Below are 20,614 nucleotides of genomic sequence, written 5' to 3'. Positions count from 1 at the left end.
GGGGGGGGGGAACTCTCTTCCTCTCTATAACTCTCTCAGTCTCTCTCTCTATCTCTCTTGCTTTCTCCGATTTTCTTTTCTTCTCTGAGAAGGAGTTAGAGGAAGACAACGACCTCCCTGATCTTATCACCCTCCACCAACTTTCTCAATCTTTTTAGGCAGAAAAGGGATCGGAAGGAGGGGAGAGGGGCCGGGTGGGAAGGCTGGAAGCTCCAGCTCCTCGTTTCGGGTATTTATGATTTCATCTGGGTTTATGTCTTTTGGGGTTGTGTTTAAATCTCATGAAAATCCAACTACAATATTTGATCTTCTTAATCGCGGTAAGACGTAATTGATGTTTCTAAACCATTTCGTGACACCCTAATCTCGGATTTATCATCCGTTAATCTGGGTCAAGGTGTTACAAGTGGGAATCAATCTTTTGATTCAGTTGTAGTTGTGATAGATGTCTTGCCTTATTGGTATCCTAACTTGTAGGAAGAACCAGACGATGTAGACTAGGTGCTTTGTATATATATCTCACAGTTGAAGACAATTATTCATTCTGCCATATTATACTTTTCTATATGGTATCAGAGCGCAATGCTCTTGGACCTAAATTATCATAATATTTCTGAGTAGTCGGTGTTTCTTTGAGAAGTTGTGATTTCTCTTTTGTTTATCATGGCTTCAGTTCATTCTATCATTCAGAAACTTCAAGCAATTGCTCCTCATCTTACCGTTGAACAATGCTTACATATTATGGCATTGGTAAAAAGTAAGCGTGTTTTTTCGTCTCAAGCAAACTGTACAGGTTTACCGCATTCTTCATCAAATTTGTTACCAGTCGCTCCTAATCGTTGGATTATTGATAGCGGAGCAACTCATCACATTACTTCTTCAAAATTGTTGATGAATATTGATCAGAATCCTTCTCTGGCACCAGTTTCTTTACCTAGTGGAGCCACGGCCGGAACTTCTATGACCGGTTCCATTCGGCTTAATGATTCATTCCAATTAAATAATGTTCTCTGTGTGCCGAGCTTTAAAGTAGATCTTATGTCTGTTGGCAAGACAATTGATGATTTACATTGTTCAGTGACTTTTTTTTTCCATCTTGGTGTATTTTACAGGACTCGGCTACGAGGACGAGGATTGGTGCGGGTAAGCGATGTGGTGACCTCTATTACCTTGTGGTGTTGGCTTCTACTTCTCCTTCTTCCCACTTCACTTGTAATCTCATGAATTCCTCTGATCTTTGGCACCGTCGTTTGGGGCACCCTTTTCTTCTACTCGTCTACAATATTTAGCCAATAGTAAGCTAAATTTTTCTTTTGATTCTAGTCATAAATGTGACGTTTGTCCATTGGCAAAACAAACTCGTCAACCTTTTTTCCCTAGTTCAATTTCAACCTCCAAGTGTTTTTCCCTTATTCATTGTGATATTTGGGGTCGTTATAAAACACTCTCTCATTCTGGTGCTAATTATTTTCTAACTTTTGTTGATGATTTTTCCCGTTTTACGTGGGTATTCTTGATGCGTCATAAAAGTGAGACACAAACAATACTTCGTTAATTTTTCAGTTATGTTGCTACTCAGTTTAACACCAAAATCCAACAATTTCGTTCTGACAATGGTGCTGAGTTCCTTTCTTTACCAAATTTTTTTCTCGAATAAGGAGTAATTTTCCAACATTCTTGTGTCTATACACCCCAACAAAATGGTGTTGTCGAGCGCAAACATAGACACATTCTTGAAATAGCTCATGCTCTTCGTTTTCAATCTCATCTACCTATTTCTTTTTGGAGTGAATGTGTTCTCACCGCTGTCTACACCATTAACCGTCTTCCCACTATGTTACTCAACAAGAAAACTCCATTCGAAATACTTTACAACAAGCCTCCTGATTATTCTCGTATGCGTGTTTTTGGTTGTGTTGCCTTTGCAAAATCTGTCAATCCATCAGCAAAATTCGCTCCTCGTGCACATAAATGCATCTTTGTTGGATATCCTATGGGTCAAAAGGCTTACAAATTGTACAATATTGAGACCAAAAGGATCTTTACGAATCGGGATGTGATTTTTCTTGAAGACACTTTTCATCATTCAGCACCTACTGCCAAACCCGTTGAGCCCACTCCACAGGCCAAGCCCATTCCTCTTCCTTTTGACTTTGACCCTTTCTTATTCAATCCATCCTTTTCAACACAGAGCACGTCTTCTTCCTCTCATTTCCCAACTTCAACGACATCTCCAGAGCCCAATCCGCCACTGCCTTCACCACCCAATCCGCCGCCCCCTCCACCACCCAACTCGCCGCCTTGGCCCCTCCACCAAATCCACCATCGTCCTCTTCACCACCCAGTCCACCGCTGCCCTCCACCATTAAAACCTGTGTTCGCCGTCTTCGGGTTCCAGCGCCAACGTCTTCCTCTCTTCCTCCGCCGGCGTCGTCATCTCTTCCTTCGTCGGCGTCCTCTCTTCCTCCGCCGGCGTCGTCTTCTCTTCCTCCACCTGAGCATCCATCAATTGATTCTGCTATTCCTGACTCTCTTCCCATTGTTCCCGCTGAGCCACTTCGTCGTTCTCAGCGTTCTCGGGAAGCCAATGTTCGCCTCAGAGGCTACGTTTGCTCGCAGGTGGTTCTGCCACCACACCAATTGTCCTCGGCCTTGTCTTGTTCTACACCAGGTACGAAATATTCTCTTTGTCACTACATATCCTACAATCGGTATTCTCCTACATATCTTCGTTATATTGCTAATGTTAGTCAGGATGAGGAACCGACCTCTTATGAAATTGCTGCAGCTGATCCGAAATGGCAAGAGGCTATGAATTCTGAGCTTCAAGCTCTTGTTGATAATCAGACATGGAGTCTGGTTCCTTTACCTCCTTGGAAGCGGCCTATTAGTTGTAAATGGGTGTATCGAATCAAGCGTAAGGCTGATGGTTCAGTGGAGCGCTATAAGGCCAGGCTTGGTTCTCGGGGCTTCTCTCAAACTGCCGGTATCGATTACCATTATACTTTTTCCCCTATTGCAAAAATGATCACTGTCCGATGCCTTCTTGTTGTTGCTGCTAGTCTGAACTGGTCTTTACATCAATTAGATGTTAATAATGCTTTCTTGAATGGTGATTTACTAGAGGAGATTTACATGTCCCCTCCTCCTGGTCTTCGGCGACAGGGGGAGAATTTAGTGTGTCGCCTTCACAAGTCGTTGTATGGACTAAAACAGGCCTCTCGTCAATGGTTTTCTAAGTTCACCGAGGTTATTCTTGCTGCTGGTTTCTCTCAGTCCAAGGCCGACTATTCTTTGTTTGTCCGCAAGCATGGTACATCTCTCACTGTTTTATTAATCTATGTGGATGACATTCTGATAACAGGAAACAATATGGAGTCTATTAATGCTCTGAAGCAATTCCTCCATACTCGTTTTCGCAACAAGGATTTTGCTGATCTGAAATTTTTCCTTGGCATTGAAGTACGTAGCTCGTTCCAAGAAAGGGATTTACATATCCCAACGTAAATATACCTAGCTTGGAAATTATCAAGGATAGTGGCTACTTGGGTGCTAAGCCGGTTGAGTTTCCCATGGAAGAATCCAAGCTTTCAAATAAAGGAGAATTACTCAAAGACCCTGCTTCATATCGGCGCCTGGTTGGTCGGCTGATTTATTTGACCATTACTAGACCCGACATCACATACTCAGTACATATTCTTAGCCGGTTTATGCATGAACCTCGCTTACAACATATGACTGCTACTCTTCAAGTTGTTCGTTACCTGAAGTCTTCTCCTGGTCAAGGTTTACTTCTCCATGCCAATAACTCTTTAAATCTGAAGGCTTTCTGCGATTCTGATTGGGCAGGTTGTCCTATTACCCACCGCTCTACTACGGGCTATTGTGTATTTCTGGGAAATTCTTTAATTTCATGGAGGACCAAGAGGCAGAAGACTATATCTTTATCAAGTGCAGAAGTTGAGTACAGAGCAATGACAGGTACTTGCTGTGAGCTTACTTGGCTACGTTATTAATTTATTTGCAGATATGCATATGCCTGTTACAAGTCCTGCTGTTTTACATTGTGATAATCAAGCTGCTTTGCACATTGCTAAAAATCCTGTGTTTCATGAGAGAACTCGACATATTGAAATGGATTGTCATTTTATTCAGGACAAAATTGTGAAAGGTGAAGTTATTACTCGATTTGTGATTTCTTCACAACAATTGGCAGATGTTTTTACAAAAGCTTTGGGCAGAGAAAAGTTTAGACAGCTCATGTGCAAGTTTGGAGTTATTGATATACACTCTCCAACTTGAGGGGAGTGTTGAAAAGTATATCTTGTAGATTTGTATAGATATTATCTTGATATGCAAGAATATTGTATTAAGTAGTGTGATACCGTAGGATAATGAGAATCAATCTTTTGATTCAGTTGTAGTTGTGATAGATGTCTTGCCTTACTGGTATCCTAACTTGTAGAAAAAACCAGACAATGTAGACTAGGTGCTTTGTATATATATCTCATAGTTGAATACAATTATTCATTCTGCCATATTATACTTTTCTATAATTGGAGTACTAATGAACAAATTGGCGACTAATCCTCAACTTGTCAAACAGAAAAAAAGGTGCGCTGTACAATTTTTGAACTCGAAAATAACATTCTTAGGATCATAAATTCATAAAGTATGAAAATCTAACATAATATGTCTGCATAGACCGCCGATTGAAATTTGTTAGACAGAATCATCAATCATGAAAACTCGAAGTCGGAATTAACCCAAGTTTTACCACAATACAATACTAGACATCGATCCCCCAACTTTACTCTTCGTTACCATTCTCCATATACTTCTGCTTCTCCTCCTCGGTCATGAAAGCCGTGACCGGAAAAGACCTCCCGATCCCCATCGGAGTCTTGAAAGTGATCTTCTTGGTTGATGGCTCCTCCATGATCATCTCAGTAATAGGCACCCAAAGAAACACCAGCTTGCTCTTGATCCCAGTCATCTTCTTCATCCTCCCCTTCTCCACATACGCAGTCACCTCAGTTTCATAGCTCGCTCTCGTGTTCGACCCAACAAAGTAATGCTCGTACGGCGCCTTCTGCTTCATCCACACAAACCCAGTTTCCTTCACCCTTCCACACTCCACTAGGTCTTTCAGGGGAAAAACACCTTTAGGAAACCCCATCTCTTGCAAGAGATCAATGGATTGTTGGTAGCACTCTTGAGCTCCATGCACGATCACAGCACCTGCACGCTTGTCTTCCACTACTAGGGCCATTTCTGTGATGCGGTTTAAGCAAGTATGGCCTTGATTTTCAGATACTGGAGACTAATATATATATATGCTAAGAGCTTAAGGGCTAAGGTGGTTGGTGCTGTACAATGGTTCATGTTATATATTTAGTGCAAAGATTAATTAATTCATGCACTTGGCTTTCCGGTTTTCCCATTGATTAGAATATTGAAGAAATGCAGCTGACTAAAATCTTAGAGATTATCATTTATCAACATGTATTTTTGTGTACATTGTATTTTATGTGTTTATGAACATATGCCGGCAAGAGAACGGAAGCGAAGATAGAATGAATCAATTTCTTGCTCTGTCATTTACATTTTTAATCCGATACCTTCTTCGACTTCGGGTTGTCACATCCTATGTTTGAAACACTTGGATAAGCTTTTTAGGTTTCAATTTTGTTAATGGTGTTCGCATATATACATGATAGTGTCACGTGGATAGTTTGATCAAATAAAAAGCTGAAATTGCATATAAGTGCTCGGTTCACTTACACCTTGATGCGTATAAAATTTTCGCAAAAGAACAAAGCATTTGTCGTTGACTTGAGTAACTTGATCGAGCTACTTACGTGCCTAAAAGGTAAAACCACACGTACCTAAAAGCTACAACCATAAGTAGTGCTTCGATCATGCATTCATTCATGCATGCTTTACACTCAGTCCATATATGTCTGGTTTACTCTATAATTGACCGGCTCAGTCGATCCGTCCATATGTATTGCTTTCATACCATGTTTCACGAGGTCGTCTCTATTATTTGTCCGGCAGACCATTTTGTAAGTAACTTACAAAATGAATTTTATGCTCTAGATCTTTGTACATAATGCCTGTTAGATCTCAATCTTTTTTACTGGTGGAAGAAAAAGCTAGATTGAGCCTTCATATTTGTTCAATCTATTGGAGGAGGATTTAGATGGTGGCATGTGTGAATCAGTGATACGAGTAAATTTAGGTCGATACCTACCGACTCTAGGTAAACGCTTGTAAGTGTTGAGGAAAACCCCTACTAGTCTAGGGTATAGTAATGATGTTGAGTTCTAGGAAATACATGTCAGACCAGTTAAATCTCCATGTCAAACAGAATGTTGTTTTCGACCGAGTATGATACTGGTGACTTGTTCGTACAGAAATGGAGGACAATGTGATGCAGGATAGGTGACTGAAGTCTGAAGGTTAACAAGAAAACTAAAAATGATTTGATCACTTTGATACTCTTGATGCAGGATACAAAGCTGGCTTAGATTGAAGATGTCCAGTATATTTTGAAAGTAAAGAGGGGTCAGCCACTGGAAATCTAATCTCGTTGACAACAGAATATGCTGAAATTTGAACATAAATATGAAGAGCTTAACATTGTTACTGATACTGCTGTGAGACAAAACCACACAAGGAGGATGACCCAGTGAAAAAGAAAAAAATGAACAAAAATGATCATTATTGAAAAGGAGAAATAGTAAAACTGTGGGCAGCCAGAATGTCCCCAAGGCCGAGAATTTGAAGCCACCACCAAGATTTTCTGGAAATGGATGCTTCAATCAACGATGTGCTGCAGAGGTCAACTGAGCATTTGGTTTGACAATGTTCCCTTCACACATACAAGAACATTTAGAATGGCATCTTCTTTGGTTTGAATGTCCTCTCAATGGGCTTACTCTGATTAGAAGAGGAACCCAGTTGGTTCCCAGAAAACCCGTTTGACTTCTTCATGGGAGGGGCACTGTTCAATACAGGGTAGATAATGTGAGAGGGATGCACCTTAGTTGAATTGCGCAAATATAATGAATCAAGTTTACCTCCTCTGGATCGCAGTTCTCCTCATAACTGCAGCATTTCTCACCTCAGGACTGCTCAAATGGAAGTGCCAAAAAAAGGTTAATTTCTGGAATGTAAAACCATAATTTGTGATTGAGCATAAAGGCTTCAAGAAAATCATCAGAAAAGTTTGATAATCCCTATGTATAGAGACCTTTTCTGCTGCAACATGTTTTGGGTATCATTTTTTGGTAAATGAGGTCAAGTTTAAGGAGTTCACTTTTTTGTAACCAATCTCATGTTTTACCGAAGAGAATCATCCTAATCAGAGCCTTGACCCTGGTTACCAAACAAATGATACCTACAAACATGTTGTATGAACGTATGACATATTACCTTTTAAGATAGTCTAATTTTGCTTTCTTCAGCAAGTTGCTCTTTGTATTAGAAACATTATAGTTTCCTGCAAAGATTAACCAGAATCATATCAATTAGCAAGGAAAAAAACATCATTCTGTACCCTATTTAATGTATTAGTGTTTGAGCGGCTGATGAGGATAAAATCAATAGGATGATAGATCAAGATCCAACAATAATAGAACAGAAAAAATACCTCCTCCACCCCAACTTCTTTTATTGCTCGATGGTGGGACCTTTTCACAGATACGAACTTGCCGACTTTGTTTCCCTACAAAATATGAATAGTTCAGAAGTTCTTTTTTTTTTCCTTCTTTGATCTTTGTTATTTTTCTGTAACACTTCAGATAAGAGCAACAATGCAATTAAACTACCACTACACCAGCCTTTGAACCTAAAAAGTTGTGAATTATGCAAGGCTTAACCACAAAGCTAGAGAGAGTAATTCAACAAATTAACATAATGTTCCTTGCTTGCTAGAATATGATGAAGGAAACATACGTGCAACTTCTTTTTTATATGAATTCTTCAACCGGTCAGCTGCTTCATTTTCAGCCTCATCCACTTCCCTCAATTTGGCCTGAAAATAAACCCCAGTTAAATAGTTATAGAAATTTCTCATGGAAGCATTAAATAGATCTACACATTCTGCATCAAGTACCCAAAATAAGGTTTTATTCTCAATAGTTTAGCAACGTTTTAGGGAAACTAAAAGAAACAAATTTGGCTGACGCAAAATGAAGAAAAACCCACCTGATACAATTGTAACCATCTGAAATTGACTTTCTTCTTCTTCATCCTTTCAATCACCAGATTAGTCCTCTCAATACCAAAGTCCTTCTCATAGAACTTCCTCCACAACTTATCAGTTACTGGACTCAAATCCCTACCCTACAAATAACAGCTCAACAATCATATCAGAATTACTGCTAGAGCATAGCAAAAACATTCCAGGAAATGAAGACTGAACAACTTACTTTCGTACTCTTCTCGATATGCATCAACTGGTCTTTTGTACTATGTGGCAAGATTTGCTCAAGAAAATCAAAATCCGTTTCACCAACATCCCCTAGGTACCTTATATTATCTATCGCCACATGAATGCACAGATCAACCAAAGATGGAGGTGCTATTCCCTTCCCATTCGGTCTAAAAAATTCCTCATCCATGCTACCTGATCACTTCTTCTTGGCCTATGCCCCCCAAGGCTGTTACCTAAACATACAACATACTCCGATCAATCATCAGATAACTTCATTCAAAGTAATCAACATACTCCATAGCGACAAAGACACATCCAACTTCTCTAAATTCAACGAAGTAGGCTCTGTATCAGGCAAAACAAGCCTTAAAAGCTCCAAAAAACATTTAACCCCGGTTTTCTCTACCCCAGATATTACTCTCTTTCAATCCAATATGACATGAAACAGATAATTGATTCTTAATTTAACTGTTTCCATGATAAAAAAAAAAAGCTCCAAAACTTGATCATGATCATCAATGGTCAACCTAAAGTCACATAACTCATGAACACTGATATAACAAAACTTAACATATAAATCCATGAACTTTCTCAGCAAGCAATCACACAGAACAACAAAACAAAGAAAGATCCCTATCAGTTCATAGAACACAAACCCACATCCAAATTCAGCAAAAGGGTCAACCTTTCAATATCAATCTCACTAAACAAAACAACAAATTTCAGATTCATCAAAATGCAAATCCCTGATCCAATCCAACCCAACATGTCCAGCTACATCTTCAAGAAATTCATAAAGCTCGAATGTTGCCCCGAAATTAAAAAGAAGAATACGAGAAGTAAAACGGAAATTAAGATTCCGGGTACTCACCGAGTGATCGGAGACGGGAAGAGAGTGGTTGACGGAGGTGAGATGCTTTTACTGGATTTTAATTTTTAATTTTTAAAAATGAAAAATAATTTTCCTTTTTGGGTAAATATGAACAAGTATATATGAAAGCATGAGGTCTGCTTGGTTTTTGCTTATGTTATAAAGATCCTGGGTGTCTCGTGCTAACGTGCGCTGGGGGTACCAAGTTAAGCTCTGGCGGATCTTTTTGATTATTCTCTCCTGGAGGATTATTACCATCACGTCACTTTTATTTTTACTGCGGCAAAGCGGTAAAATTTTCTCGTAAAAATTCTCATCTTTTTAGGAAAATTAATATTAAAGAAACTGAGACCCTTGATGTAAATGAATATCTTCATGAGTTGATGAATGAAAATGAAAGTTTCAAGTTTGAGTAGAACAATTCACGATTTACTTTGGGGAAATTCAAGTGATGTAAGCGTGACAATGGAAGCCTACGAATCACAAAAATTAGAGAACATAAATTGCTGCGGTTCCTCTATCCAATTGTTTGTTGACCTAAAGCACCTTCCAGACTCGAATCGGAAAGTAGAAACAGATTTGTAATCTAATGTTGCTCAATCTAACCTACTAATTCTTTTTTGATAGATTACAATGTTACAAAATATCTTCTTAATAAGCACATCCAACAATCAATTGGTTGCTAGAATGATATGTCTTCATCTGCTATCAATGGAGGAACAAATCTGCAATTCTGAAGGGTCTGCTCAAAAATGTGACCCACTCTAAGCAACTTTTCCTGCCAAAGTAGATAGGGAGGGTTTGAATTTATTTATCATTTTTACTAAATAATAAGTGGAAAAAACAAGGTCAGGTGCTGTAGGTAAAAATGCAGTACCTCATCAAATGCTGCACCGATCATTTGAAGACCAACTGGAAGGCCTGCTGACCCCCCTTGGGCAAATCCACATGGCAGAACCAATGCAGGTAGACCTGCCAAGTTAACATTAACCTGTAGATAGAATTAAGTGGAAGCAGGTCAGCTGTATAGTCATCTTAGCATTGACAGGCAATCAAGTGTTGAAGAAGGATAAGTGTGCATGTTATATAGAGCCACAAGTATTACTGAGTGTTCACTGCATCCCTAGGATGAGATCGTGGATCAGTTTTAAGTTCTCATTAGAGAATCAAACAATAGTGCGAGTCTTAATTATGTACTCTTTGCTCAAAACCAACATAAGTTGGGGTCACAGGTTGAAGTATATATCTTAGAAATGGTGGTATTGATGGCAATTGAATATAAATGAATATGCATACTACTAGCCAGACATCACCAACAACCTGACACTACAGCTAACATAATCACACTAGTAAAAAGTAATAAAAGGAACTATCCTTTCACAGTTAGTTCTTTGATACAACTGAACCGTTGTTCTGCTTGTTCAACATACTATAACACAGTGTACATGTGCAAATTCCTGTTCTAGCATTAAAATGATGGACAAGAAAGCTGATCTACAAATATTTAGGCTTAGATGAGTTGGACTGAATACTGATGAGCATGAGCATGGTGTGTTTTCTACATGTCTAATTATAGTGATTCAACCATCATAGAACTCCGAGTACAAACACACAAGCGTAGCATAAAGAGAATTTCGGAATTGGGTACTCAGAGGCTCACCGTCATTATGTCTCCCGCGTACATAGCTAATGGATCATTTTTCTTTTCACCTGGAAAGATCAACCAAAATGTGCTTTACTGAAAACTGTGAAAAGTATGCAACTTCAACAAGTAGAAGAGTATTGTCAGAGGTTAGCATACCAATCTTATAAGCAGCAGACGGAGCAGCAGGTGAGATTAAAATGTCATGTTCATCCAGTGCCGCCTTGAAGCTTTTCCGGATTATAGTCCTCACCTAAATCACTATCACAATCATTACTTCCTTCATGATCAGAATAAAGCAGAGGATCACCTTTTATAACATCACAATCTCCGTGAGGTAATCAAGAACAAACTAATTGTAGTTTTGTCCCGAAAAGAATGAACTATTAGATTGGCTTTGCTGAATACGTTATTCCAAATTCTAGAAACCGGATATTTTATGCAATACTCTGTATAGATTGCTATAAACTCCTTGTTGGTTTCTTTAATATTATATTATCAGCGGTAAAACTAATGGAGCACCAACACACTTTCTATTAGAAACAAAGATTTAGCATGTTCGACATACCTGCTGGGCTCGTTTATAATATGCATCATAATAACCAGCTGAAAGGGCATATGTTCCAGTAAGAATTCTCCTTTTGACCTGTAATAGCAAAAGCATTAAATCAGCTCACTACACACTAGCCTATACGAGTCTAATTAAAATTGCAATGTCCTAAGTCCAGGTTTTAACTAGACCAAGAGCACTGAGGAAATGCTGCTCATGAATTGAAATTTCAAAACCCAACAATTTTAACTAGCCATTATACATCAAGTACCTCAGATCCAAATCCCTTGGCTCGGGAATCCATGTACTGAGAGTTCAGCTCATCAGCAGCAACTTGGTTTCCATACCTGGATATTGATACAAAGATAATGGATCAGGATAATATACCACCTATGAGGTATCAGAACATGCAAATCTGTGTCATCCCAAATCTAAACAAGCTTCTACACACACAACTGTCTCTCACAGACACTTGGGTCATTTCAACTAGATGATTAGTAGCTTAATCACATGGGCATCATAAATCAAAAGTCATTTACTTTTTTTTTTTTCTTTGTGGTCAATAAAGTCTTAAACATAAAATGAGGGAGACTTGTGTACAATTAGAGTCATGTAGAAATATAATCAATCTTTTATAATTCCCAAATGAAAACTTAAAAGTATCAATAAGTACTTAACACAAAACCTTTGCACAGGGCAAAATTACCACAAATACCAGTTTTAGCATTTTACCTGAGACCGTCATAACGTGATAAATTCGAAGATGACTCGGATGAAGCAATAACATAGTAGGCTGGCAATCCAAGTGAGAAAGATGGTAGTGAGACCTGCGTGTAAATGGTTCAGGAAGATACAATTAATAAACCAAAGAGGGGTATAAATGAAACTTTGGGATGGGACAGAGAAGTAAGAGCGGTTAAAATGAAAAGAAAAAATAATAGAAGGCAAACCTCTGTTACGGAGCATCCTAATTCTTCAAGATGCAGTGCAGCAGTACGAATTGCAGAAGTTACTCCAATATCAACACCATCATCGAGAGTTTCACGAATCAGACCAATTTTTAATCCTTTCAGAGGTTTCGACTGTAGCGAACTAGTGGAAATAAAGTGAGGTGCAAGATCAGGAACCTCCTGAAAGAAAAAAGAAAGCGCCTACATGTCAAGCAAACATATCTGGAAAAGTGGTCTTTAGTCTGTACATTCTAAGTGCAAACCAACAATTTTGTTATATTAAATTTTGCAGAATCCTCAGGCTGAATAATGACAAGATAAGTTTGGCTTATACTGCTATGGTTATGCATAGTGAAGTCAACATTGGTAACCATGGTACTGTTAGAGCCCTGGAGAGGTTTCTCGAGTATAACAGTTGAAGCACGTTTTCATGGTTACCGCAATATTATGGTATGGAATCAGATCATGATTCATGCCAATCAAGTTTGCAGACAATTTGACCTTAGTGGTACACTAGACATAACATCATACTTATATAAACACTTACACGCTTGCTGCTGGTGGCATCAAGCCTGTCATGACCAGAAATTGCATGAAGAAGAATCCCAGCATCAGCAACAGATGTTCCAAAGCAGCCAATAACATCAAGTGATGACGCATACGCCATAAGTCCAAACCTCGAAACACGCCCATACGTGGGCTTCAACCCTACAACACCGCAAAACGATGCCGGCTGCCTCACACTTCCACCAGTATCACTTCCCAACGAAACCATACTCTGCCTAGCAGATACCGCTGCAGCCGAGCCTCCTGATGACCCTCCTGGCACCCGTGTCGTGTCCCATGGGTTTGCAGTCACCTAATGAACCAACAGATGCACCACCTGAGTAAACCAACTCCAGTTACCACAACATAAAGAACAAACTCCCCCTACCCCATTTTCTGAGTGTCAATAAAACCAAGCTTTTTCAGTACCCACAAGAAAAAAGGATCACTCACACTCTACATTTCACTTGAACATTAAACCAAATTCTCCCCTATTGAACCACATTTTCAATTCTTTCTCCAGAACTTAATCCTACATTTTCCTTTCCATCAAGTTTAACAAAAATAACGAAAATCTACACAGCGCACGAAAGCTTATTAATGCTCAAAACAAAAAGGGGCAATTCACATTCAGAATGCGCATGAATCACTAACACTACTCCTAGTAGTCTACTAGCTTCTTCAGTATTAAACTACATCTACTTTTCATTTCAATATAATCGAAAAGAACGAAACTTTGACATAACCCACAAGTAAATAGACAAATTAAAGGTGACCCAGAAGAGCCAAAACCTGAAAGGCGGAGCCTTCGGTGGTGCTGCCCATCCCAAACTCATCCAAATTGGTCTTGCCCACCACAATCCCACCCAGCTCCTTAATCTTCCTCACAGCAGTGGCATCATACGGCGGCGTGTACCCCTCCAAAACCCTCGACCCCGCCGTGGACGGCATCTCCGCCGTGCATATGTTGTCCTTCACGGCCACGAGCACCCCGGCCAGGGGGCCCACCTCCTCATTCCGGCGAAGCTTCTCGTCGAGGTCGCGGGCCTGGGCGAGGACGGCGGCGTCGGAGACGTGGAGGAAGGAGCGGAGGTGGGGCTCGGTGCGGCGGAGGCGGGCGAGGAAGGACTCGGCGAGCTCGGCGGCGGTGATTTGGCGGGAGAGGAGGGAGTCGCGGGTGGAGAGGATTTGGGAGGGTGAATGGGATTGGTCTGTGAGGGTGGAGTGGGTGACGGGCTGTGAGGATAAGGAGGAGAGGGGTTTAAGGGAGGTGGGGCGGCGGCGGAAGTGGGAGAGTGAGCGCGGTGGTTGGAGTGTGGATAGCATTTTCAACTCCAAGGTGAGCAACAGAATGTGAGAGAGACCATTCACTATATACATTTGGGTTCGGGTCGGGTGCATAGAGCTTCGGGTTTGGGCATTTGAACATGCGATTCACATCTTACTCCTCCCCTAGCCCTACCCCTACCCCTACGTAAGTTGCTGATGACAAAACATGTTATTTTGCCAAAAATGTTGTCATACGCACACAGGAAGAGACTCACAGAGTGAGTGGCAGAAGCAAATAGAACTTTTACACAATCTCGTTAATTCATAAACATGATCGATCAACTAAGATCCATACATCACGATTGGAAAAGAAAAGAAAACGAAAAATGAAACATAAATCGTGGATCAACTAAGCCCTATTGGGGACTTATTTAAGAAAAAAAAAAAGGAATCTCATGTAAAACTACGCGAGACAAGCTATGGTACTGGGATGTATATCCTACTTTTATTTTACATGTACTTGAACAAAAATTACAATGTTATGAATCAAATTACAACATTGAGAACAAATTTACCAAATTTATTTACACTATTTACATCAAGTTAAATAAAATTACAACTATGAAAACAATTTGTTCAAAAAGTTATAAAATGGTTTTACATTTTGTAATTACAATTATTGGAACAAGATTACAAACAATACGACTCAGTATTACCACTTTGACTACAAATATGTTGTCACATTTGTAAATGTAAATATCACATATGGGTAGGTATCATAGAATTTTCCAAACTACGCTACACTTTGTAAAAATTATTATACACATAAATGATAAATGATCATGTGAGATACGCAACGATATATATTTTATTTAGATATTAACAACAGAGTGTGTCATACAAAGTTATAATATCCGGCTAGATATATGAATTTTCATTGACCGCTGGAGGACAGTTTCTTCCTTCTTTACGAATATGGATCAAGAACCTCCCAACTTCTGCTATCCCAACCTTTCATATAGATCTTCTCAATTTTAGTTATCTTAGAAGCTTTTCCTTTATAATTCTCATTCTTTACCTTGTCATTCTCATTCTTATATGGTCCTTTATTTTGATGAGCTACATAACATGGTGAGCAATTCAGCCCTCGGAAGGCAAGGGAACCCGATTGCGATATTCTGCAAGAGCCCACATTGGGTATATGTTTCTATATGCTGCAAAATGCATCATGCAGTTCTTCTTGAAGACTCCGGTGATTTCCTGCCATATTAATTATTCAGTGTTTACTAGTTAGTTACAAAAATTTCAAGTACTACATACAATTAACATACTAAATTGATGCAAGTTTTGTTAGGCAAAGAAAGACATATACCTGCTGGGGAAAATCACCATTTTCCAGTTGAGAATTGATTATAAACTTTGCAGCACGATGAAGAGGTGCCGGGTCTCTTTCTGCCTGACCTGCACTAATGAGACCCATCATAGCCCAAGCAGTCTGTACTAGATTGGATCGGTTTCCTTCGAGATGAACGTACGTCTGTATCACCCAAGTCAGAGAAATATTAAGTTACATATATATCTTGGTTAAAGGTTGAATTAAGAAACTCAAAGCCCGAGTTACTTACCTCTTGTGGGCATGAAAGATAGCTCTCTCCCCAACCACCATTCTCTCTCTGGACCTTAAGCAAAAAGCTAACCCCATTGCGCATGGCTGCACAAGTGCTAAAAGTCTTCCCAGCAGCTGCCAATCCGCTTAGCGCAAACCAGGTACCGTATGTGAAGCAAACTCCCCAATCTCGATACCTATTCAAATGTTCGTAAGAGTTTTATATAAATGTTAGATATCTCAAGAAAAAAACATTGGATCAAACTGAACATCAATATATATAACTGGTATTGAGTTCAAATATCAAACTGAGGTTGCAGACAAGATTAAATCATATATCATAGTCCATTTCATTAACGTGTTTACATTTGATATTCAAAGTAATGAAGTTATTAAGACAAATTTGATTTAGATATATACAAGTTTGGAAAACAGTTAGCATGGCAATTTTTTGATGGAAGTAACTGTCATACGTACACTACTCATACAAGACTAGACTGAGTATAACAGGTTTGGTCCCTGCTTATACACGTCTCTTATACTATGTAAAACCAACATTTCATATCATAAATTGATTGCTTAGAAAAGAACATACCATGAACCATCCGACATTTGTATATTTTCAAGGTAGTGTAAAGCAATGGAGATGGAATCTTCAATCTCTTCCTTCCTGTGCTCAGGGTGTAGCTTCTTAAACATAACTAACGCCTGGATTACAGATGAAGTGCACTCACCATGTTCATGCTCAATCATAATGTCAGCCAAGAATTCTGCTGGATTTAACAGCTGAGGAAATGAAAACGATTTAGAATATGTCAACACATTGACAGATTTCTACATGATCAACTCATTTGTTAGAATTCTTACTTCTAACCACTCTGCTCCCCTTGCTGGTTCCCAGGGTGGAAAACCACCATTCATGCTCTGCAGTGATACGTAAAGTAGTTGAGTATTTTCTTATGAGTAAAGACATAATAAACCTACGTTCGAGCTGAATGTAGTAGTCAAAACTACTGAAAGTTGAATAAAATTTTGAATGTAAACAACTCTTGTAGCTGGGTGAAAGAATCATTAGTAACTTTCTATGTTATATCACCTGTAGGGAAAGTAGAAGATTGACAGAATCATACAAGCACTCGGGTTCCATTTTTTCACCAACTATCTCCGATGGCATCATCGACAATAGAAGGCAACACTGTGGAAGTGACTATGGTGAGAAACATGAATTAATAACCGACATTTTTTGGTGGATTAGAATAATTGACTTGAAGCATTTACCTTTAAACCTTCTGCAGTGCCATCAGAAATTTGCCATCCATGATCTTGATCGGAGAAAGTCCACGATCCTTTAGAAATGTGGCGGTACATGCTTTTGAAGTCCCCAGATGGGTTCTCCTTGACCTTCAAAATTTTAGTGCATGCATAATTAGCTAGTCTGAACTCTGAAGTCTGAACATATAACTAGACTAACATTTATAGTAAAAAAACATGACAAAGTCACATAATTAGAACTAGATATGAAAACCTGAGATTCCTTTATGTAGTCATGTCCTCTAGCAAGCGTCGGTCCGATTTCATCCGTGAGATTACTAGCAAGCAAAGCTTGAATAGCCAAACTAGTATCCCACTGCTGACTGCCAAAACCCTGCATCACAACATTAGTACAATTTCAATGTTGAAAAACATTAAGAGAAAAAAACTATCATAAATGTTGTATCTTGTTGTGTACTAACTTGCATCTTCATCCCATCTTCAGCAACCCATAAATAATCTCGGATCCTCGCGAGATGCTTCTTGAAATAGTCCCCATTTGGATCTTCAACCCAACAGGCGAGCATACATAACACCTATTTATCGAGTTGTGCAAATACCAGTAGGATAAGAAATGAGTTAGGACTTGGATAATTTGTGATATCCAACATACCAAAGAAAAGATTACCTTTTCGACACACCCCATGGTAATGTATCGACTGTTCTCATCTTCGTAATGGATATGGCTCATCGTCACTTGAAGAGCCTTTTCTCTGATCAGCTTGTTGAAGGGCCAACGAGTAAGAAGAGGCTCTGTGAAAATGTAGAGGCTATCCCAAAGGAGATCCTGTATCCAAGGATGAGGGTAGTAGATATCCTCCTGCAATTGAATTAGTGTAATCATGTGATTCAGCTCCTGGATGTAAACTGATTTATGACATGAATTTGAAGTAAATCAAGTTGAAATACTCACCTTGGCACATAGATGACGTGCTTTCTTCCAGTTGATTTCACCGTATGGTTGAGTAAAAAGTTCTTCTCTCAATTGAATAATCAGAGGTGTTATTGGGCCAACAAATCTTTTTCCATATAGGTATGACATTGGCATGTAAGTCATCCTACAATAGCACCAAATTTTTGCTGCATTTGTATAATGAAGTGAATAGAGAATCAAAGTTTAAAACTAAAAACAACAATACATATAAATGAGTAATGACTTGAGGGAAATGAGTAATTCTTATAACAGTTCAAAATGGAAAATGGAAAGAAATGACTTAAGGGACAGCAAGGTCGACGACGGTGCTAATTACCTGGATGCATTGGAAAAAATGAAGGAAGAATCCAAAACTCTGGGGGCATAGGGTTGCTTCCAGACCAATCAAACAAACCAAGTATCTACAAGAAATACAATTAAAATCGTTTTTGTGGATCTCACTGTAAGCGTAGCATTTGGAACCTCTATATTGCAACTAGCTGCATTAATTCATGATCCTTACCGAAAGCCAAGTCTTTCCCCAAGAGGGTATGTGTGTGACACCACCATGATCAAGAATCCACTTTCTTGCTCTTGGACAAGCATTGTCTTGGCCACCATCATCAGGTCCTTCTCCGAGAATACGCATAAAAATGTAGCTGAGAGCTGTGCTGAACATGGTGCTTTTTCGACCTTCGATATGTAGTCCCCAACCACCATCTTCATTCTGATATGCCGCAAAGTATACATCAATACATGAATGGCTCACATTCTTTATGCACTGGTAGATCGAAGTATGCAGAAATACATATTATTAGACAAATGTGCGCCAGAAAATTAATATCAAATTAAGACTATATATATGGACCTGATGATAGTATATGTAACGCAGAATTTCTTTACGATGCTCCTCGGAGAATACACTCTTAAGATGCCCCGTAATGTGCATAACCATGACCTGAAAATTTAGGGTAGAAAGTAAACTAACATGCATATCCAGGTTAGTAGTTTTAAACTTATAACATAGCGTTAAAAGTAAAAAGTGAAAAAATTACAGAAATGAAATACTTCGTATTATGAAACCTCCTATTTGTTGTACACATAAAAAAGTTAGCAGAACATCTGTCTATTAACGTAAGTTTTACGTAAAATCAATCATCAATCATCAATCATTTTTTTGAAGAAAATTATCAATCATTTGTATATTACGGATGTAATGCTAATGCCTGATTGGTCAATATGATACTTATTAATCAATTAATCATAACTTCTTCTTTTTTCGAGATCCTTGTATTTCTTAATTGATTCACTAATATTCCCCAGTTTGTTCTAGGTTTCAAGCTAGGGTAAAGACGATGGGGTTCCACGCAGCACACACTTGTACGTTTCTCTTTATCCACAAAATTAGTTTACAATGGTATTGAACTATTGATGGCTGTAAATTATAGCTATAGTGATCCTATAGAGAAGCAAAGAACTGACCAAAGGAGGAAGGAAAAACAAAGGGCCGGCATTTTCCGCAGGCCAATGGCCATCGCTTGCCTGCAAGGCTGACAAGAAGTGGACAGACCTTCTCAGAGCATCCGTGGTTTTTTCATGTGTGATAACCTCGCCATCTTCAACTTTTACTGGAGGAATTGTCTGTTTGAATTTCTTCTCCCTTAGGAACTGTAGTTTACCCAATAAGTAAGAAAATCAATATTTATTTTATTTTATTTTAATTCAGACGAAATACAAAATTAAACATCATTTTGGTTAAACCCTAATATACTCGTGAGGATTATTAATGAAACCAAGCAAATGTTAGGTTGAATTTCGAAGCACACAATGAAGCTTTCAGTGTGCTTTCATTAGGGGAAATTCAGTGACTAACTAAAAGAACATTTCGGTACAAGCTAGATAGCTAGGTGGTTAAATAACTCAGCGACTTGGTTTCTACACAGCCATATGTACACCAATACCGATGATTCTTCATGGAGAAGATGGACATAAAGTAAGGATGGTCATATATCCCTTTGTATCAAGTACCTGCATTCTCCAGAGAAGGTCACCACTGGGCTTAACCTCATGGCGGTTGTTGTGGAAATGCAGACGAGCCGCTTCAACCTCAGCTCGCTCTTCAGCAGTTCCTGCGTCGGGATCAAACTCCCATGTTTGCCTTCCAACGAAATTGTTTGTGCTGTAAAGGTAACCCGAGGAATCTTTCTCACCTTCTGAAACCTTCAGCTTCCACATATTATGGAATGCTGCTATATTATTGTTAGCTTCAATAGATGAATTGAGGCACTCGTATGTAGTTAGCTTAATGGCCTAGTGACCTAGTCCTTTATATAAAGACGCCTCACATCCCATGACCCCAATCCGGCTCATATCCTACAGTTAAACCTGCCAATACCCACGGCAGTAAAGGGCACGTTCCGAATTAATGTTGCTACAGTTGGGGAAACGGGTTGGTCACATTTAACTGTGGGTATTAGGGTCAATGCCCACGAAAGAGAAAAATGGGTGATGGT

General features: G+C 39.1%; 5 protein-coding genes across 5 annotated transcripts in view; all 5 read right to left on the bottom strand.

Annotated features, from left to right (window-relative positions):
- LOC101311723 (wall-associated receptor kinase-like 10-like) overlaps positions 1–2,540 on the bottom strand; it is a 7,761-nt gene extending 5,221 nt beyond the window's left edge. The window contains exon 1 of the mRNA XM_004309716.1: positions 2,197–2,540. Within this exon, the coding sequence (XP_004309764.1) occupies positions 2,197–2,540 (344 nt within the window). The remainder of the gene's footprint in view (positions 1–2,196) is intronic.
- Positions 2,541–4,649: 2,109 nt separating this feature from the next.
- On the bottom strand, positions 4,650–5,298 carry LOC101308632. Its single transcript, XM_004309706.1, has one exon. The coding sequence runs from the start codon at positions 5,270–5,272 to the stop codon at positions 4,811–4,813; it is 462 nt and encodes a 153-aa protein (XP_004309754.1). The 5' UTR covers positions 5,273–5,298; the 3' UTR covers positions 4,650–4,810.
- Positions 5,299–6,610: 1,312 nt separating this feature from the next.
- Positions 6,611–9,517, bottom strand: LOC101308339. Its single transcript, XM_004309705.1, has 9 exons — positions 9,315–9,517; positions 8,439–8,676; positions 8,215–8,352; positions 7,963–8,041; positions 7,658–7,732; positions 7,441–7,507; positions 7,086–7,136; positions 6,945–7,009; positions 6,611–6,877 (listed from the first exon to the last, which is right to left on the bottom strand). Exons 2-9 carry the CDS (start codon positions 8,628–8,630, stop codon positions 6,828–6,830), a joined length of 717 nt encoding a protein of 238 aa, XP_004309753.1. The 5' UTR covers positions 8,631–8,676; positions 9,315–9,517; the 3' UTR covers positions 6,611–6,827.
- Positions 9,518–9,805: 288 nt separating this feature from the next.
- LOC101308043 (glutamyl-tRNA(Gln) amidotransferase subunit A, chloroplastic/mitochondrial-like) lies at positions 9,806–14,328 on the bottom strand. The gene is made up of 10 exons (XM_004309704.1): positions 13,795–14,328; positions 13,004–13,315; positions 12,457–12,636; positions 12,239–12,333; positions 11,778–11,853; positions 11,525–11,602; positions 11,116–11,209; positions 10,975–11,024; positions 10,192–10,305; positions 9,806–10,092 (listed from the first exon to the last, which is right to left on the bottom strand). Exons 1-10 carry the CDS (start codon positions 14,326–14,328, stop codon positions 9,997–9,999), a joined length of 1,629 nt encoding a protein of 542 aa, XP_004309752.1. The 3' UTR covers positions 9,806–9,996.
- A 1,083-nt stretch (positions 14,329–15,411) lies between these two features.
- LOC101311150 (beta-amyrin synthase-like) lies at positions 15,412–20,336 on the bottom strand. Its single transcript, XM_004309715.1, has 16 exons — positions 20,130–20,336; positions 19,584–19,769; positions 18,970–19,059; positions 18,625–18,828; positions 18,439–18,523; positions 18,102–18,268; positions 17,817–18,008; positions 17,611–17,724; positions 17,403–17,522; positions 17,156–17,278; positions 16,974–17,072; positions 16,745–16,801; positions 16,473–16,663; positions 15,897–16,074; positions 15,644–15,808; positions 15,412–15,531 (listed from the first exon to the last, which is right to left on the bottom strand). Exons 1-16 carry the CDS (start codon positions 20,334–20,336, stop codon positions 15,412–15,414), a joined length of 2,298 nt encoding a protein of 765 aa, XP_004309763.1.
- Positions 20,337–20,614: the final 278 nt, after the last annotated feature.

Source organism: Fragaria vesca, unplaced genomic scaffold (genome assembly GCF_000184155.1).
Source record: "Fragaria vesca subsp. vesca unplaced genomic scaffold, FraVesHawaii_1.0 scf0513040, whole genome shotgun sequence".
Taxonomy (NCBI): Eukaryota; Viridiplantae; Streptophyta; class Magnoliopsida; order Rosales; family Rosaceae; genus Fragaria; species Fragaria vesca.
Note: the sequence above shows the minus strand (reverse complement) of the source record. Positions and strands in the feature narration are given on the sequence as shown.

Coding starts and splice junctions, on each gene's coding strand:
- LOC101308339 (XM_004309705.1), bottom strand. CDS start 8,630: ATGGATGAGGAATTTTTTAGACCGAATGGGAAGGGAATAGCACCTCCA. Junction 8,042..8,214: donor GATGGTTACAATTGTATCAG/GTGGGTTTTTCT, acceptor GTTTATTTTCAG/GCCAAATTGAGGGAAGTGGA. Junction 7,137..7,440: donor AAATTAGACTATCTTAAAAG/GTAATATGTCAT, acceptor CCATTTGAGCAG/TCCTGAGGTGAGAAATGCTG.
- LOC101308632 (XM_004309706.1), bottom strand. CDS start 5,272: ATGGCCCTAGTAGTGGAAGACAAGCGTGCAGGTGCTGTGATCGTGCAT.
- LOC101308043 (XM_004309704.1), bottom strand. CDS start 14,328: ATGCTATCCACACTCCAACCACCGCGCTCACTCTCCCACTTCCGCCGC. Junction 12,334..12,456: donor TAGGATGCTCCGTAACAGAG/GTTTGCCTTCTA, acceptor ATTTACACGCAG/GTCTCACTACCATCTTTCTC. Junction 11,854..12,238: donor TCACGTTATGACGGTCTCAG/GTAAAATGCTAA, acceptor ATCAATATCCAG/GTATGGAAACCAAGTTGCTG.
- LOC101311150 (XM_004309715.1), bottom strand. CDS start 20,336: ATGTGGAAGCTGAAGGTTTCAGAAGGTGAGAAAGATTCCTCGGGTTAC. Junction 18,009..18,101: donor CACGTCATCTATGTGCCAAG/GTGAGTATTTCA, acceptor ATTCAATTGCAG/GAGGATATCTACTACCCTCA. Junction 16,075..16,472: donor CAAATGTCGGATGGTTCATG/GTATGTTCTTTT, acceptor ACATTTGAATAG/GTATCGAGATTGGGGAGTTT.